Source organism: Ciona intestinalis, unplaced genomic scaffold (genome assembly GCF_000224145.3).
Source record: "Ciona intestinalis unplaced genomic scaffold, KH HT000119.2, whole genome shotgun sequence".
In the NCBI taxonomy this organism is placed as follows: Eukaryota; Metazoa; Chordata; class Ascidiacea; order Phlebobranchia; family Cionidae; genus Ciona; species Ciona intestinalis.
In genome coordinates, this window is record NW_004190441.2 from 194,652 (window position 1) to 214,419 (window position 19,768).

The 19,768-nt window shown below is 36.5% G+C and overlaps 3 protein-coding genes across 4 annotated transcripts in view; all 3 read right to left on the reverse strand.

Moving 5' to 3' along the window:
- Window positions 1-256: 256 nt before the first annotated feature.
- LOC104266623 (multiple epidermal growth factor-like domains protein 6) lies at window positions 257-6,020 on the reverse strand (the record flags this gene model as incomplete). Its single annotated transcript, XM_026838820.1, is given in 11 exon segments — window positions 257-393; window positions 461-634; window positions 764-937; window positions 1,377-1,565; window positions 1,956-2,129; window positions 2,711-2,902; window positions 3,149-3,331; window positions 3,702-3,875; window positions 4,374-4,586; window positions 5,138-5,278; window positions 5,920-6,020. Coding segments are annotated over 11 exon segments (1,812 nt in total), but the record flags the coding sequence as incomplete, so codon positions are not given.
- Window positions 6,021-7,147: 1,127 nt separating this feature from the next.
- Window positions 7,148-16,441, reverse strand: LOC100181336 (alanine aminotransferase 2). 2 transcript variants are annotated; one of them, XM_026838824.1, is made up of 12 exons: window positions 16,256-16,441; window positions 15,201-15,389; window positions 14,412-14,501; window positions 14,022-14,130; window positions 13,332-13,465; window positions 12,785-12,898; window positions 11,838-12,047; window positions 10,946-11,028; window positions 10,352-10,514; window positions 9,693-9,914; window positions 8,796-8,908; window positions 7,148-8,087 (listed from the first exon to the last, which is right to left on the reverse strand). In XM_026838824.1, exons 2-12 carry the CDS (start codon window positions 15,351-15,353, stop codon window positions 7,997-7,999), a joined length of 1,482 nt encoding a protein of 493 aa, XP_026694625.1. In that variant the 5' UTR covers window positions 15,354-15,389; window positions 16,256-16,441; the 3' UTR covers window positions 7,148-7,996. The 2 variants fall into 2 exon arrangements, with proteins under 2 accessions (XP_026694625.1, XP_026694624.1); XM_026838823.1 differs by lacking the exon at window positions 16,256-16,441 and having other exon boundaries at window positions 15,201-15,450.
- Window positions 16,442-17,718: 1,277 nt separating this feature from the next.
- Window positions 17,719-19,768, reverse strand: part of LOC100178989 — a 3,182-nt gene continuing 1,132 nt past the window's right edge. The window contains exons 3-5 of the mRNA XM_002130427.5: window positions 19,240-19,407; window positions 18,397-18,524; window positions 17,719-18,092 (exon numbers count right to left, since the gene is read on the reverse strand). Coding sequence (XP_002130463.2) covers window positions 17,882-18,092; window positions 18,397-18,524; window positions 19,240-19,407 — 507 coding nt within the window. The 3' untranslated portion in view covers window positions 17,719-17,881. The remainder of the gene's footprint in view (window positions 18,093-18,396; window positions 18,525-19,239; window positions 19,408-19,768) is intronic.

The window sequence follows — 19,768 nt, forward strand, 5'->3', positions numbered from 1 at the left end:
ACAGGTGTTTGAAACAGAACACCCGTGTAAACAAGTGATATTTTGCCGGCAGGCGAAGATTAAGCAAGTTACATTTAATTCAATACATTTAAATAAATGTTATGTTTTTTTTACTAAAGCAGTAATTAAAGGTAAAGATATAAAAAAAACAGGACAATCTGCATAAAAGTAAAGTCAAATATAAAAAGTATCTTAACAAGGTAATGTAATGTTTCTTACTTAGAGCAACATTGCACTGAGTATCATTAAGACACTGCTCCATATAAAGATAAGTTCCAGATGGACAGGTGCATTGCTGACGACATTGTAAAGTGCATGGTCCTGGATTGTTTCTATCAGCGCAACTGACATCACATCCAGCACAGAGAGAGTAAACTTGGTTGTTTGGACAAGCTGGAACATTGGATGACATTAGACAAAGACTGTAGAAACCAAATGATGATCCACAAAGTTAACAAACCTGCAGCAGCATCACATTGTTCATTGGTCAGACACAAATCTCCTTGAAGATATGTATTAGGAGGACATGTACATTGTTGGCGACATACTGTTGGACAAGCTATAGTTTCATTTCTTTGACTACATGTTACATCACAACCAGCACAAAGTGAATAGATCTGGTTACCAGGACATTCTGGATAAATGAAATGTAAAAAAACGTAATTGAACCAGTTAGTTATATTTAATATCATGAAACTAATCAATACAATATTTAGAAACAACAGTACATATGTATTGACTTGATCTGTATAAGATGACAAACCTGCAGCAGCATCACATTGATCATTTGTAAGACAATCCTTCCCATTCAAGTAAGTCCCAGGTGGACATGTGCATTTTGCTTGACAGTGAAGAAAACATGGGATAGTCATGTTACGTTGGCCACAAGTAACGTCACACCCAGCGCATGTTTCAAACACTTGGTTCGATGGACATTCTACAGAATAAAGGGAAGTTGAAGTGTAATGTCTGAAAATAGATCTTTTGATAAATAATTTATTGCTCTAACATTTTTATCTACTATCTAGCACCTTCTCATGTAATAACAAAGTGGTCAAAACTTGATGATTTCTTATCTGCTGGCAGAAGAAGCGCGAGTGCAAACAAGTTAACATTTTTACAATTTACAGGAAAATAAATAAATGTATTTCCCTCATTGGAATAAACATTAAAAAATTACTTTTTTATCTTTCTGTGGCTATAAAACGACAGACATTATAACACAGGTTTCTAGTTTCATACACCGCGTGCCCGCTTATGAGTTCTCGTGTATATTACTTTGTTAGTTCATTTTTTTAAGGTTTTTTTTAGGTTTGAGTGATTATTTTTTTTAATGTGCATGTAAGTCATAGCTTGAATATATTTTTCCTACAAACCTGGTGCAAGAACTGGACAGGAATCTAATGGAACGCAAATGTTTCTGTGATTCCTAACATGGCTGTTTGGACACGCACATCTACGCGTACATATCTTTGTAAGGCTGCATGGGATCCTGGGGTTGCTACACGTGGGGTCACATGTTGGTGCACAATCCGACCATACTTCGCCAAGACGACTGTTGCAACCTATTAACATAGCTTGGTTAGAACCAGTGGCGGATATAGGGGGGGGGTAAAGGATGGAGCTCTCCGCCCCCCTAAAAAAAAGTTTCAACAAAAATTTTTAATATAATTATTTGGATTTAAAAAATTTATTTTGTTGGATAATGTGGTTGGGAAAATATGTAGTATCAGGTACGCCTGTGGTTGCAAGTTTGTCTGTCGCTGGCTAAAAGAATTTGTAATTTCAATGGATGTGACATGTGAATAAAACATTATATATATGTATATATATATGTATGTATTAAAAAATAAATCCTCCAAATTTAAAGGCCCACATACTGACATACATACTAAATTTATCACTACCAAATTAATTAAAATTATAACATTATATTAACTGTTAATAAATCTTACTTCGAACTGGTGGACATGCTGACTCAGGAACACACCGCCCCCTAAATAAATACGTGTTTCCAGGACACGTGCATCTACGTCTGCATTGTCGAGTGCATGGAATATTTTGATGACGATTGCCGCATGTCTTTGCACATCCAGCACAATTTGAAAACACCATGTTTCCACGGCATCCTGTTTAAGTAATCAAGGATTGGATATGACAGAATGTAACTTGCTTATTCCTCGTGTGGCTGAAAACAACAAAGGGCGTTCTGTTTCATACACCTTGTTCCTGCTTACGAGTTACCACATATGTAACTTATATATTCTTGCCTGGCGGGGCAACAACAGTCGTTATATCACGAGTGTTCTGTTTCATACACTTCGTGCCCACTTTACCACGTATGTAACTTTGTGGGTATATTTAAAAATACCACGTTACCAGGCACCCTATAAAAACACTAAACAACATACATGAGACATAAAAATACTGCTTACACATAAATACATCATGTTTCTATGGTTTTAGCACAATTTGAATACTAATTTTATGTTTTATAAGCTTTCAGTTTAAAAACTTACATGGCCCTGCAATCCTACATTGCTAAGGGGCAATGATTTTAGTTTCTTGGTTCAGCCAGTTATTTACCACGCCATCTACTGCTAAGATTCTTAACATTGTTAAAATGCATTAGAAGTCTATTTATATTTATATTTACTTTAAATTATGTTCAAATAGTTAGTAACGCCGTTTTTTTTTTGTTAGTCCTTACTTCGTGCTCCCGGGATTGTTGGGCATTCTGACGTCTCCACACATCTCCCACTCAATCGTAGCTTCCCAGGAGGGCAAGCGCATCTTTGTGTGCAAGATCTATCCAAACTGCACGGCCTGGTCGGCCGCCCACAAGTAGCGTCACAACTTGTGGTGCATATTGAAAATGCCTCCCCAAGTTCCGCGTTACAAACTGGAAAGAAAACATAAAATTTTAAAATGAAACATTTTATAAAAGTGATAAATTCTTGTATCTGGCAGTGGCATTGATTTAGTGCTCACAAAGTTGGACGATTCTCGTAACAAAAAACAGTTAGGATGAAGTTGTACGAAACGTGTAACAGACAGAAACAGAATATAATTTAAAATTTTGAAAAAAAATACAGCTGATGGCAACAACCGAAACAAAATATATTCAATAAGTTAAAACGTAACTTACTACTTAGAGCCGGACATTCATTCTCGGGAACACAGTTGTCCCCGTTAAGAAATGTTCCTACCGGGCAAGTACATCCTGCCCTGCAATCACGTGTGCAGACTGTTGCCGCTGGATTGTTTCGTTCGCTGCATCGTGTCTTGCATCCACCGGCGCACCTCGAAAAATATTGGTTCCCTGGACAAACTGCGAGAAAATAGAGAAATCGGGTAAAATGTGTACAGTGAAAGTGACACAAAATGAAGGTGAATGAATGTAACTTATTTATCCTCCCATGGCGGGGCAACGACAATCATTATAACACGGGTGTTATGTTTCATACACCTCGTGCCCGTTTATGAGTTCCAGTTTTTAATATTATTTTAATACATAGCTGAAAATTTAAACAACCCATATGCGTATGTGCCACTGGGCCTTTTAGTGTCTTGCCCAAGGTCACAATACGACAATGATGGCAGCGACGAGCCTTGATCTTATCACGTCTTGGCTTGAGGCATGCGCAGTAACCGCGGTATAGCCACTGAACCACGGCGGCACTCGCGTAGCCATGGCTTACGTGTAAGTTCTCTGCACTGGCTTGCTGTCAGACATTGATCTCCATGCACGTAATACCCATCAGCACATTTGCATTTCGATTCACAAATCCTTCGGCACGGTAGAGAACTTACAAGTTCCCGACAAGTGACGTCACATCCGGCGCATGTTGAGTAAGTTTGACTGCCAGGACAATCTGAATAATAATAATGAGGTCAATACTTTAAATAATAAAGAAAAAGAGGGAAAACCATTTACCTATATTTCGACCCATTTGGTAGTAAACAAAGAATATTCAAAGAATTATAAAACCTTGTCCTCGTGACTTTCATAGACCGTTGTTAATTGTTTAAAACACGATCAGGATATTTATATATTTTGTGCTGAAGGTGTCCTATCTTCCCCCACCCCACTATATCTTAGTGCAGAATGTCACGCACTTTTCTTTAATTACATAGTAATTTGTTCAACTGAACTCAATAAGAATTAATTTATACTGTAGTTAGCAACTATGCTTTTTTACACTTCTACTCATGTAGTTTTTTTCATAGCGTGTTTTAACGATTGTCGTTTCGCTGCTAATTCCCTTCTCTTTGTTGTTTTAATTAATTGGATCTTTACTACCATATTCAAAGAAGATAAATAAAAATTGTCGTAGAATGAAAATAAAAAAAAAAATAAACGGCTAACTTACAATGTACCGAAGGAGACGGCCTATCGGCAAAAGTTGTGGCGTTGCCGGTCACCCTCGCAGCCGCAATAGGGGCGCAACACTTCCTTTGGAACGGCCCGCCACATAAACCATGTACATAACGTCCGTGGCAGTTGTTGGACGTTAACATACAGACTCCACCCCGGTTGGTGCAACGGTTGTCGTTTTGTTGCCATCTTTGTTCGCTTAAAACACCTATGGAACAAAAAACGTGGAGTTTCGTTAAGTGTTTTTATGGCCAGGTAATTAATTTTTATAATGCTTGTTTCATTTTTATCACATTATTGTATATAGTAGGTTGGGGGGAGATGGGACACCTTTAGCACATAATATCCAAATATCCTGATCGTATTCAAACAATTAATAACAGTCTATGGGACTCGTGAGGATACGGTTTTATAATTCTTTGAATATTCATTGTTTACTACCAAATGGGACGAGAAATTAGATTGAACAGGTGTCCCATCTTCCCCACCTTATTATATTCAGTTGTACACACTTCTTATGTGTATAGTTATACACTGTAGTCTTCAGTATCCCATAACAGATTAGTAGGTTGGGGTAAATGGGACATTTTTATTCTCTTTTATCGCCCCATTTGGTGGTAAACAAAAATATTACAGAGTTACACAACAACGATCAGAAAAATACAGAATTATACGGTATATTCCATCTTACCCCATAGTAATAAATTACTATAAATTAACTATGCGTTTCAACGAAACCACTAGAGTAAAATTTCTTACAATTTCCTCCACACGGCAAACAGCATCGCTTTCCATTCCCCCCACATAAATCCCCCCAACCCCAACCAGCCGTGCAAGTTGTTGTCAACCAAGATTTACACGTCCCTCCAACGTTAGTGCATGGTACGCGTCTTTCCCCGACTGTGAAAATCAATGTTTTAGTAAATTCATATGTACCGCGTACAGTGCCTCACATGTAATACATGCACCGTCACGGCCTACTAGAGATATCTCTAGTAGGCCGTGGCACCGTATACAAGTGTTAAGGTAGCTGTACACAGTATCCGGCATGCGAATTCGCTTGCGAGGCAGTATGCAAACCCATTTCTAAATTCCGCATTCGGCAGCGAAATCCGCACAAAACAGACAAAACGGACGAATTCCGGATACTGTGTACAAATGTACAGCCACCTTTACACGAAACACCATAGAATACATATATATAAATAGGTACGCTAATTGGATTGCGTTTATAGCTTAATTTTAGTTTGGTAGCCACGCTCTTATTAGACATTTTCTTCAAGTGTAGTTTTCCCCGTGGCATGTTTAAACGACTGTGGTTTTGAAACTTATTCATTCTCTTCACCGTTTTAATTAACTTGATATTCGCTATCGTATAAGAAGAGGTATAAATAAATCGTCATGTTAATGCAGACCTTAAAAAGTACTTCAGCACGCTGTTGTTTTACACTAGATTTGCCGTATACACCAAACAATATCACAGAAAAAAGTAATTATCAACAAACGAGACCATACGTGGCCTAAAGTCAACATAGATTCACCTTGGCAGTTTACTTCCTGAAGTAAAGTTATAATAGCAACAGCAAAAAGTTTTCCAATCATCGTATATACGAACAGTTAAGTATAACAGCAGTATACAACTGTGTTCGTTTGTGATATAATATCAACGCTTATAAATACGAACCTTAACCGATTCTTTGAACAGATTTGCCTAAGGCCAAGTCACGCTTGTGCTAAAGGAATGAATTTCGAAAAGTCAAATATCAAAAGACTAGATTTTGCATACAGCATGGTGGGGCAAGGTGGAAATCCTAACCGTGTTTTAAACAGTTAACATCGGTCTATGGGAGTCGTGAGGATATAGTTTTTAAATTCTTTGAATATTCTTTGTTTATTACCAAATGGGACGAGAAAATATAACGAAAATGTGTCCTATCTTCCCCCAACCTACTATATTTACCCAAAAGGCATAAAAGTTTCGCAATGGTACGATATGTTTTCTATTTGCATAAATAGAGTTATAGAAACAATGTGGTTTGACAGCAGGGTAACTGCCACATGCCCACATACACTTACGAGCGGGTCTAAATTTAACTTTTTGATTGATAATTTGGCAAATACATATGAACTCGATCAGCGGATACTCCGTATTCTATGCGGGTGACAAATCTTTCAAGGACTTGGAATAAAGGATTAATTTAAATCAGCGGTAGTACCAACGTAACAAAAAAAACATGTTTTTTGGCGCTAGAAGAAGTACGTAGGTAGCAAATATAACCAGCTGATCAGGTTTGTGACGATTGCGGAACATGATACTTGGCGTTCGTGATAGAACGGTATAATGTGGTGTTAGGCTGCAACAAAGTGGGCAGCAAAATCAGACTACAGCTGAGTTAAACAAGTTGACAGTAACCGATAACAGTCGAAGAAGTATATTTTTATTGAAAAATAAATTTTCTCCAAACTAAAAATTCAACGTTGAATGAAACTAACCCAACAAGTTGCCGAGTTTCAATTGTTCGCTTTAACACGCTGCGCGTTTAAAACACATATCTTCCCAACCATATTATCAACCAGAATTGCAATATTTAGCATTAAACATTACATTTAAGTTGGTGATATTTTTGATTTAACCGGTAGATCAACTTTGAAGGTTAAATGAGTTTGTTTATTACTCGTTCCGCCTCAAATTATCTTGACGGTGTCCGTTGTAACCTACTGATTGTAGCTGTCTAGACGCCAAACCTCAAAAACAATATCTTGCAAAGCTAAGCTTGCGGCAATCACACTCACGCGAATTAACGTGATGTGTTTGAATATATTAAAACCAAAGCGCCACCCACCAAATAATAAAACATTCAAGGAAAATGCAGTGAATGGATAAAAGTAACTTATTTATCCTTGCATGGCGGGGCAATGACAGTCGTTATAACACGGGTTTTCTGTTTTATACACCTCGTGCCTGCTTACGGGTTACCACGTATGTAATTTATTTATCCTCACATGGCGGGGCAACGACAGTCGTTATAACACGGGTTTTCTGTTTTATACACCTCGTGCCTGCTTACGAGTTACCACGTATGTAACTTATTTATCCTCGCATGGTGGGGCAACGACAGTCGTTATAACACGGGTGTTCTGTGTCATACACCTCGTGCCCGCTTATAAGTTACAACGTATGTAACTTTGATGGGTATTTATAGGGGGAATTGGAACAATTACCGTTAAAAATCAGCACAAGGACATACACGCCTACAATGGTAGCACAGGAGAGCCTTGAACCCGTCACCTTTGCGTAAATTTAATAAGTTGCAGTGTTGAGATTTCATTTCGCAGTGTAGCTTAAAGTAAACTAATATAGAGGAAATATCTAAAAGGTAAATTAGATAGATTTGATTGCCAACAAAGAAGCTAAAAGTTAAGAATGAATGAAAATGTGAAAGCTAACACAAATAATTCGTCTAAAATTATTAGGCAAAATGTAATGTTTGTTTAATGAAATACAGAAGTGAATTACATGTTAGACTGCAATAACGTCAAGTACGTATTTATAGACCAAAATTTCTGTGAAACAAACTAAAGTTATTTAGATATGTTGATAAACCCAATATTGTTGCATCAGGTGTATTGATCGGTGAATCGCTTGTGGAAATCACGGAAGAGGACAAAGAGAGATTTCATTTTTTCGGTCGGTGGAAGAATCGTCATTCTGTCAAAATAATAAAAATATACAACATATATACCATCATATAGATATAAATACAATATATACAACATACACTGTAGGGTAAGATGGTTACGCTAGCACATAATACCCCATATACTTGATATAGACAACCCAGTGGTCACTAATCCATTATTTATGGGTTGGCAAAGAAGCAGCCGTGCATATATAGTAGTATGGGGTAAGATGGGATGCAGTTAGCCATATTTTCTAATCGTGTTTTAACAATCAACAACGATCTTTAAGATACGTAAAGATAGAGTTATATAATTGTGTAAAAATTCTTTGTTTACTATTAAAATGGGACGAAAAATGAGAATGAAAACATGTCCCATCTTACCCCACCTTTAAACACCAGGTACAATATCATTTAATTACACCACCAAAGATCATACAAAACACAATGATAATAATTAACAGAAAAATAAAAATCGTTAAAACATGCCTAAACTACAGAAATAAGAAACGCAACTTATTAATCCTCGCATGGTGGGCAACGTTAGTCTTTTGTTTTATACAAACACCTGTTCTTAGTATTCAGACCACAGTAGCTAAAATTAGAAACCAAGTACTGATTCATTCCAGCAAAGATATAATTTATCAAGCATTCAAACCATTTGATCAGTTTTGCAAATAATTGCCATTAATTTTCCAACCGGAACATGGGCAGTGATAGTTAACAAGCAGTTTCACCTGAAATGATAAGTTCCAGGTCTTTGGCCGAACCCACTTCCAGGAACAACACAAATGCCCGTCTCTTCCAGCAATTGATGGGCGTAGAAATCGTCAGGGGTTTGTCCTTTCGCCTAGTTGGGTGCAAACATATTGAGAAGTGACGGGAAATTGACACAATAATTAAAGTCAAAAGTATTTTTTATTATAAAGCATGTATTTTCTGGTCAGTTTTAACATGAACATGACAACCCATATGCAAGATACGATTTTCATCTCAAACATTACTGAAAATAGTTTTGTTTTTAAACTGAAACATTTGAGATGAAAATCATATCATACATATGAATGGGTGCAAACATATTAAGTTGATAAGTGAAGGGGAATTGATACAAATATAATCAATGTGTTTGCGACTTAGCTGCACTAAACACAGCATATAACATATATGTATGATACGATTTTAACTTTTTTACTAGTATATACATATATGTATGATACGATTTTAACTTTTTTACTAGTATATACATATATGTATGATACGATTTTAACTAGTATATACAGTGGTAGCAGACACGACTTGGTTTATACATTCATATAAGATCCATACATCTTCCCGTATTTATTTAATATATAATAGGGTGGGGGAAGTTGGGACACTTTTTCGTTTAGTTTTCTCTTTCCATTTGGTAGTAAACAAAGAACAATCAATGAATTATAAAATCTTATCCTCACAACTCCCATAGACCGTTGTTAATTGTTTAAAACTTGATCAGGTTATTTGGATATTATGTGTTATAGGTGTCCCATTTTCCCTTACCCACTATATTGGTTATTCATGGCATATTCAGTATATATATAATACATGCATACTAGATTGTTACGAGATGATTTACACCAAACACCACAACCCTCTACCTTTGCAGCTTCTATTGCTTTATCAGGAATTGTAATCCTTGGGAAGGAATACATGGCTCCCTGTACAGTGTTACATGAGACACCAGGTATGGAGTTGAACATATTAGCCGTTAGCTTCGCCTTTTCAGCTAATGTTCCCAATACATTGTTTTTCTCCTTGGTGAATTGTTCATAAGATGGTTCACCAGGTTTAGGTGGGTTGACCACGATGTCCAGGGCAGCCTGTTATTGATATTGATAAAGCGAGTGAATTTATCCAACACTGTTGTAATACAATGGCAATCAACACACGCGTTCATAGAATATATATTGTTGCTGAAAGGTATATTACACTTGTTTTGTGAATCAGCGCTTTTAGTTGTCGAAACATGAATAAATGCCTGAGCTGGTTAAGAAAACAAGTTTAAACATTGCCTTGCATTTCTAACTGTTTATTGCTCTGGCAGCATTATGTTATGTTAGCAGTCATGAAGTGCGTGAAACAGAACACCCGTGTTATATCGACTGTTAATGTCCCGCCACGCAAGGGTAAATAAGTTACATACGTGGTAACTCGTAAGTGAACACAAGGTGTATGAAACAGAATACCCGTGTTATAACGACTGTTGTTGCCCCGCCATGCGAGGATAAATCAGTTGTAATCATTCATTCCATCTCACCTGGCCGGTAACTGGTGGACAAAGTCTACACGAAACAAGTTTACGAAGTTGTTCTTTAACTTTTGGGTCAAGGTTCACGGTCTCCATGTAACCACCACGGAAACCACATTCCCCCATGTAACCTTTGGATATCGAGTGGAAGGATGCAAGCTCAACGGAGGTGCTGGGGTGAAAGAGGTTGAACAACTTGACAGTAACCGATAACAGTCGAAGAAGTATATTTTTATTGGAAGAAAAGTCTTATTTACGCCTTAAATTCAATGTTGAATAAAAACATTATGTTATACAATTTGTTATGCAGGTGGTGTGGAAAGTTGGTTTACTACTGTATGTGTTAATGAATGAATATTTATCCTCGCATGGTGGGGCAACAACAGTCGTTATAACACTAGTGTTCTGTTTCATACACCTCGTGCCCGCTTACAAGTTACCACGTATGTAACTTATTTATCCTCGCATGGCGGGCAACGAGAGTCGTTATAACACAGGTATTCTGTTTCATACACCTCATGCTCACTTACAAATTACCACATATGTAACTTTTTGTGTGATTGTTTTTGTGGATTTCATAGTGTATAACTGACAAATACTTACTTGTATTCTGGTCCAAGATCATGCAGAACTTTCTTGAACGAATGGAAAGCGCATCCCTCCGCATATACGTTGTCTTGGTACACCTGTGGAATAATAAGTTGGGTATTAGAATCACAACAACTATAATAAAACAGTTTGGTGCGATGGCTCAGTGGTTGGGCGCTTGCATTGTAACCGAAGAATGCTGGATAGTGTGGATACTAATAGAGTGACAGGCGTATATTTCCGTAGGCAAAAAACTTGACGAACTTTGCTTCACTCCAGTGGTTCCTAATTTGTTTGTAGCACCTTGGGTGTTGGGTAACTTTGGCATAAATATTAGGTCCTATGCCACGCTGTACCACACCACCCACAAACATTTCAAGATAATAAAGATCAAATGTTTGGTGAGTGAGACCAACATGTAATAACATGTTTGTACCAAGCACACAAGAGGTCAATGCCTCAGTAAACACAACTTTCAACTCAGCAGTTTCATACAAGTGAAAATGCAAGGCAGGGAACGCTGTTGCATGTTATAAGACAAATATTTGGGTAAGCTCTTTACATTATCCCAACTACATCGCTCATAGGAAAAGCTATTGTAGGAACTAAATATTATTATAAAACCCAACTTTAGCTTTGGCCAACATACATAGGTGTCAGGTTATTTTGAGTTTTAACAAAAGCTGGGGTGACATTGTTAAAATACAGTTACACTCATAGTTGTCAAACATAGGGAACCTCATTGATTAATGTGGTGAATGCATATACTTTGGCTCTGCTTGTTTGTATAGACACCTTACAGCAGGGTAAAATCAGTTTCATTAAAACATGTGATGTTCCATATTTCAAAAGTTGGCACCAGTAACATAACACGTATGAACACCAACAATACATATCAACCAATCACCTCATCTGCCATCAAGAAAAGGTTGTTTTTCTTGGCAAACTTAATGATCTCTTCCACATTCTGCCGACTAAGGACTTGCCCGGTTGGATTTCCAGGATTAATGACGCACAACACTCGTGGCTGACACGCCCCTTTTCCCTCGTCCAACGCCCTCTGTAACTCCGCAGTATCAAGCGACCAATTGTTGTCCTCATCGAGGTAATACGGCACCTGCGGTATGGAGTATTTATAGATAAGGTCACGAACTCTAAATAGTGAATATTATTGTCGGCATATATTTGATCTTACATTCAAACAATAAAAAAAGCAACATTTCAAACATAAAACTTTTCAAACATAAATCATCTGTTCAGTTTCAATATAAATAATGCAATGGAGACAATTGTGTCATATATATGGACTGTATTTATATTAAAACTTCTCCATTAATATGACTAAGGTATCTCTATAAGGGAACTATATGATCTTTAATGTATGGGTAATGTTAACATAAAGAGGTTCTCAGTTACCATCACAATAGATAAATATCAAGTTACATTACAGCTGTGTTTTGGTGGGTTGTTTCAATTGTTAACAAAGTATTGCATCAGTTGAACAATTTGTAATAAGACTTCCGGGTGTTGGGCAGTGCCTACTCAACAAGGTCTTATGGCGTGCCTTGCTCTTAAACCTCACCCATATGGAATAAAAGTATCTTATATGCGTACCATTATGACACCATACACAACAAAAATTAATGCCACTAAATAAATTTAAAGTGTTTATTTTTTGAGTTACGTAAAAAAAAACAAATGTAAATAACTTAATAATAAAGTAGTTAGATACCAACAACATAAAATAAGAGCTAGGAAAAACAAAAATCACCACTGTTTCTTTCCTTTCACATTTAAGAATGAAAATGTTTTTAATCTAATAATAATGTAGCTGTACAACAACATGCGGCTCACCATAGTAGAATTAAGTTCAGCTAAAGTGGCCGAATATAACGGATATTGAGGGATTGGAATCATTGCGCCCGTTCGGTTCTTTCCTTCACCAGATACAAGTAGCTTTAACATTGCCTGAAACGTATGTACACTTGTATAGTATGAATAAATATGTAACTTGTTTATCATCGCATGGCGAGGAAATGACAGACGTTGAACATGCGTGTTCTGTTACACACAACTCATGCTGCTTGCAAGTTATCACGTATCTAACTTTGTGAATGATTACAATGAAGACCTCGCCAAACAAATGGCTGATGAATGATGATATATCAGTTTTTATCATGATCTTCAAAAATGTTTCTGTTCCATAAGATCAGTTTTGAAAAATATAACATCCGTTAGCAAAAATAAAAGAAAACATTTTGACTTTAATGGTTTCTTATATCTATATGTATTGTATAGGAATTTAGCTTGGTTTACAATTTATAGTAGTGGAAACCATTGGCCACATAGTTGTATGATTATAATTTGGATTAAACTTAAACACAATATATATCAAACTCACCACCACCCCATCGCTTGCACCAGTACATAGGAAGATATCATTGGGGTCGGCCTTCAACCCTCCATCTCTGTGCTCAATGTAGTTGGCCACGTCGTTCCTTATCAGTTCGACACCTTGGCTTGCAGAGTAAGCCCCTGTGTGTACAAGGTAATTATAAGAGTAGTATTATATCACATGTATAGTTGACTTATAGTTAATTTGTAAGTTGCAACACTCGCACCCAATATTACACAGGAAAAAGTCACTGCAAGGTTACAATAGCTTTTTAAAGTAAATCGCTTGTGGTAAAAATGTCCTTTAGGTTTAGGACCTTTACCTTAAAAAAATATGAATTAACCATTGCCCATGCAGTAACATTTCCCTGAGTAAAAAGGTGTAAGTATTACAAAACAGTTGTAAGGCATGTGTTACAAGTTACCTAAAAGTTAACAATGAGAGGTGGTTGACATGAACATAGGCACCACCATGGGGTGGCAGGGTGGGCAAGTCAACCCTGGAATTTCTGCACTGCATTAAACAGTAAACATTAATGATTAATCAGAGGGGAAATTGTTTTTAATTTTAATGTGCTGTGACCTGTAAGGCTGAGACCCGTGACCCCATGTTTTCAAGTTATAGTCAATGCAAATGTGAGCTACATAGATTTAAAGAAACCGGCATGGCTGTGTCAGACAAAATATTTACACCCACCAATGGACCCCCCGCCACATCCACCAAGGATTCTCCGGGCTCGTTGTTTTGCATCATCGGGAAACTCGGTTGATTTTAAAAGTTCCGGGTAAACGCACAATGCTACAACCTGCCAATGGCAACAGTGTATGTGAGTTACATTATATTTATATAATAGGAAGCAAACATTACAAGAACAGGATAGTTGGACACACAATCTTATAAAATCTATCTTATTGGTTTTACTATTTACAGATTATTGTAGAAAATTCCAGGGTAGGTCGTTCAACTTGAGTTTGGCGCTTAAACAAACAAAAATTTAGTTGAACAAAATCTTAAAAATTTAAAACTGCTGCTGTTTGTAAACAAACATTTGCCCCTCAAGTGTTTTAAAAGCAATGAATTATTTACCTGTCGTAAAAAAGTGATGGGTGCTTGTCCCATGGCGTGTGCATCTCCAATATTAGCTGAGATTACTTCAGTGAAAGGTTTCTTTACTCCCTGACAAATTAACCACATCAATAATTTAGACAAGTTAAGTATGTTGCGTCACTGAGCTAAGTAAAGGCAGTCTTGTGAAGTCACGCATACTATACCGTAAGGAAAAACTACATTGCAAAATATATAATGTTGTTGAAAAACTTAAACAGTACATCTGCAGATTAGTTAAATTTAAACATCAAAAATTTAAAATAAAAATGGGATTTTTATCTTTGGGCAAACATTGTAAAAATAATAAAAACTGGAAAAAAGTTTTTGTCACTTAGTTTATAAATCAGATTGTAGTTAGAAATGGTTTATTATGATAGCATTGTTGGCAACACATAGGCACCTAACATGGATAAGAAGTATGCAGTGTATGCATGTATATCTGAAAAAACAGGCTACCGATCGCTATGAGTGCCCAGTATAAATGCATAAACAACACAGGTGAAGTAACATTATGGATTAAACAAGAAAAATAGGCTATATGATATAAAAGTGCAATGATCAGCATATTGCGCAGACATTGGTAATGTGACAACTAGCAAATAAGAAATACTGTGACACATATAAAAATGTATCTCATATGTGACATATTGCGCAATTAGACAACAATTATAATTGCCAATATACCTGAAAATAAAATTCAAACTTTAGAAAGCTAAAATGAAAGAGATTTATATCTTTCAAAAACATTGTATGTGACTGCCAATATACCTGTTCCAATTCTTTTCTAATCGCACCAGCCCGTACCACTATGGGCCCGCGTACGGCGTATTCCACTTTCTTAATGTTTGAATTCATTGTCTCCAATGTGAGAACTTTTTGTGACACCCCTCCATTTGAAACTTTGTGGTTTGGAATCGCCATGAGGAAACCAATAGCTCGAGTCCGGGATAAACAGGGCTGAAACAATGTTGCCGCCATTTTCAGAAATTTAACAACAATACTGTTTGTTATAAACACTCTGCTAATATGTTTATATTAAAAGTTGAATAATGTTAACTAACAGTTGTATAATATTACTTGTGTAACAAAATCTAGGCATGGCATGCATTTTTATTTATCTCTTAGAATACAGTGGCGAAAATCTAATTATTTAAAACAACGAAGACAATTAGCGAAAAAACGACGGTCGTTATCAACATGCTATGAGTAAAATTACTTTACAAACGTTTTAAACAAAGGCGTGGCTGCAAACCCTTTCTATATTTTATGCAACCCGCAAACATACAATATTTATCTTCGTGACGAAAAACCGTGCCTTACTATTTGCTTTTAAAAATTGTAGCGCAAAAATGTTAACATAAAAACACACCGTTCTTCTGCCTACCAACTGAAAAGTATTAATAACCAACGCAACCGTTCCGGGAAGTCCCTTAATGTTTCCTAGAATTTATAAAAAAAACTTTATACGAAAAATATTCAAACTACCGAACGAAAGTTGCTACCGTACTCTTACCAGACCAAATTAGCAAATATTTTCTACAATTTACACAGCGTACTTTCCCTGGAATAAAGAGCGCGGACAGTTTACGTTCTGTCGCAAAGAGAATGCGGGAACACTAACCACGTTGTGAGGTATACGAATTTTCTCGATTGAGAAAAAATCAAAACTATTTTGTAAACGTATGCAGTTTAATAGGTTTGAACTATGTTTGAGCCAAAACCGTCGATCGAATTTAACTATGAATGCAGCATGACAAGGCAATACAAGTTGATATTTCCACACTTTAATTAATTACAACCAAAAGTAAAACTAAGAAACTTACCAAATTGTAATCGATGAAAAGGAGTTTGAAACTTAAGTGCTTCCTCTACAACAGTAACACTATATACTGAATACGAGCTACGCATACAGAACAACATATGAGACAAATAAATAATTAATAACACGCCATAAAGTTTGCCTTCAATAAAACCAACTTCCCTCAGATTCAGGACAAAGTTCGCGCTGGTTGATTTGTCCATACAAACATAATACAAAGGCAAGTGAGTGGTTTAAGCTTTCTTTCATTCTCTCAGCGCACTCTCTACGTCAGCGTGGCTCGCCTACGCCAAGGACTTGGTGATATTTCCAGAGCGAAAGCCGCAACACGATAACATGGGCTGATAATTATGGAGGAATCTCGCAACTATAAAATACTTCACACGATTATTGGGCCAGCGCAAAAATGTTTTACTCTAGCTATGTTTGACAGCATGACGCCGGAAGCGGACAGAATGCTGATTCTGTTTCAGCCATGGGTGCAACAACGGTTGATATTACTCATTGTATGCTATACATCTCCCATGAGCCTCTATTTAAATGATGTCCCAATAGCATATTCTCGTATAACTGTCTCTTAAACTACATGCGACTTGTATAATACTACATGTGTATAAAACTACACGGGACTTGTATAATACGTCTTGCGTTGCAAATATCATTATTTTTTTCTTTCTCCGTATTATAATTACACTGGCCGTACCGACAAACCAAATTCCTGCAATTCGTATTCTATTTAACGGTTCTTATATCAACAGACTATTCTATGCTATTTTAATACGCGTTTGAACACTTGCCCACAGTTACTGAAACATAATATGGGATTTGCACTGACACATATAAATTCCGATTAAAACAGATTTGCCTACGTAAGTTTCTCCATTTCCGATTGGTCAGATGAAATATGACGTCAAGTGGGCGTTGGGTGGGTGCGGCCGTTGTTATTATTGGTCAGAATACATGGATTCAATGACGACGAGTGTCCTTGTAATGTCTACATTCAATATGAGTGACTATACCTGATGAAATGATGTGGTTATATGAATCTGGTTCTTCTTTAAACTTCTGTTCTGTTGAAAATAAAACAGAATAAAAACGGAAGTCAAAAATAAAGACAAAAAATGTATTTTAAAAATAAGGACACCAATATTTTTTAAAATGCAGACCTAAAAAAAATAATTGAAAATGGGATGGTATTAAAGCTCTTAATAAAAATACTCGTATACCAGTATGTTTTAAACTTAATGCAGATCCGGTTTAACAACAGTTTAATCGTGATAACCAACATTAACGGTAACTCTACACAAGCGCATACGATGTGTATCATACCAGCTGCCTCGAGGCTTCAATTACTGTGGTTTAGATGACTAAAATACATCTCCAATGTATGTGGTTGCTTTCTGGCGATGATACGAAGCGATGTTGGTTGGATGATGCGCGTTGGCGACATCGTGCGGGTAAAACAAATTAGCATTCAACAATTTAATTAAATAACAGAAATCAAAAGTATGAAAATAAATCAACAAAGTGCACAGTAGCTAAAACAAAGATTATGGTAATTTTCAGACGGTAATATTACTAGCACGCAGCAGTGTGTCCAATCATTGCGCTCAGGTCAGCACAGAATTAACTAAATACTTTTAACTAAAAGTTTAACAGATTGATGCGGTGCCGGTATATGTTTAAATATATAAGTTCCAGATAACGGGTCGAAGTAACCCGAGTATTTGATTTCATTCTCGGTCGTGTAACCGAGCTTAGATGCAATCCGTTGCGTGTACAGTGACGTCGACTCGCTTACAATAAATTCGCATCCCAAATCTTTCGCGACCAATTCAATCCTAACAACAGGATAAACAAAATTACATTGGAAACAAGATGTCATTATGAAAAAGCAATATACAAATATATATAGTAGATTGGGGAAAGATGGGATGCCTTTTTTATTCTATTTCTCGTCTCATCTGGTAATAAACAAAGAACGTTCAAAGAATTATACAACCTGACGACTCCCATAAACCATTGTTAATTGTTTAAAACACCCTCATCGGGATGTTTGGACATTATGTGCTAATGGTGTCTTTCTCCACCCCACTATATAGAAATGGTCCACGTTAACTCAGATACGGGTTTACAATTACTCACCGTTTTCTTAACCCAGACATAATACCCATGCGTCCATAACTCGGCTTCACTGTTGAAATAGAGACTCTCAAATATAACTTCGATCCGATTATTTTGCCTAGGTCCTCATTCAATGTTGACAATAGTTTCTGTGCAAAAGGAGAGTGCTGGTGAATAATCACGTTATCTGCTAACCACTAACCCATATAATCACTTAACCTCTATATATAACCCTAACAACCAACCTCTAACACTTCCCACCGGCCTAATTTGTAACGTACCGGAAAATGCTCCATTACTAGTGCCAAACAGAGCCATAGAAATACCGAGTAGTCCAACCCATTGTTACGTAAAAAACAAATTGAACGGTAATTTGGGTCCAAAATAACACAGTAGGTATAGGGAGAATGTCTGTTTTTCGGTAAATTATAGAAAAAAATGACCCTAGAAACAAATTTAAAGGTTGAAAAATGTAAAAATCATGTTTTATTTGTTTTCTGTATCAAAAAAAGTCAAAAAATAAAATTAGAAGCGGTTGATTTGCGACATTTTAGTCATTTAATGCGGCAAAATTAATATATTTTTTCAAAAAAATGCTTGGTAAGGTAAATAAAAGCTGTTTTACACCTTTCCACAAAAGGAAAATACAAACAAAACCTAAAAAGTTCGTTTAAACCTATTGCCAAAATCACTACTTTTGCTCTATTTTGGACACACAAAGACGGCAGTTGGACTACTCGGTGTTTATACGACTCTGGTGCCAAATAGACGGTTGCATAATAATTATTATTTTGATTGTCTCGTACATGTATTTTGTCTCGTACATGTATTTTAAATTACAAAGCTGACATTTAAACAACCCACTCCGGGAATTAGCGTACAACCCTTTTCCTTAAACTCCTCTTTCCATTCAGCTTCGTCCATGCTTTTATTGTCGTCGTTTAGTTGGAGAACATGACACAGAATAACTCCAACGCTTTCCCCGGTCTGGATATTGTAAGCCAACAATGACGCGTTGTTTGTGACGCATTGCTGCAAATACGAGATGGAAATTAAAGCTAAACAATAGCATTTTATTGAGCACGTACAGTTTCTTTTGGACCGTATTCAGTCAAACATAAAAGCCAGAACTAAAGGCTAAAATTTTTGCTTACATCAAGACGAAGTTTGTTTTGTATAAAGGTGTTAAGTTAAAAAAATGTAAGTAAGCTAATAATAATCACACGATTAAAGGCCCGTTTGTGATACAATCGTTCGTTTCTGTGTTTTTATATGTTGAGTGGCAAGCGGTGGAATCCAACACCGAAAACCGTACATTGCAGCACATATACGTATTAACTGCTAAATATTTCCACAATCGGTACCATACCAACCATGCTGTTCTAGTTCATGT

Bases quoted from the DNA above. Each gene is read 5' to 3' on its own strand.
- LOC100181336 (XM_026838823.1), bottom strand. From the start codon at position 15,410: ATGGCGGCAACATTGTTTCAGCCCTGTTTATCCCGGACTCGAGCTATT. The intron at 11,029-11,837 runs GTGATTGGTTGA...ATTATTCCACAG, and splicing joins TTTTCTTGATGGCAGATGAG to GTGTACCAAGACAACGTATA. The intron at 8,088-8,795 runs GTGAAACTGCTT...TTATTTTGACAG, and splicing joins CCTGGAACTTATCATTTCAG to AATGACGATTCTTCCACCGA.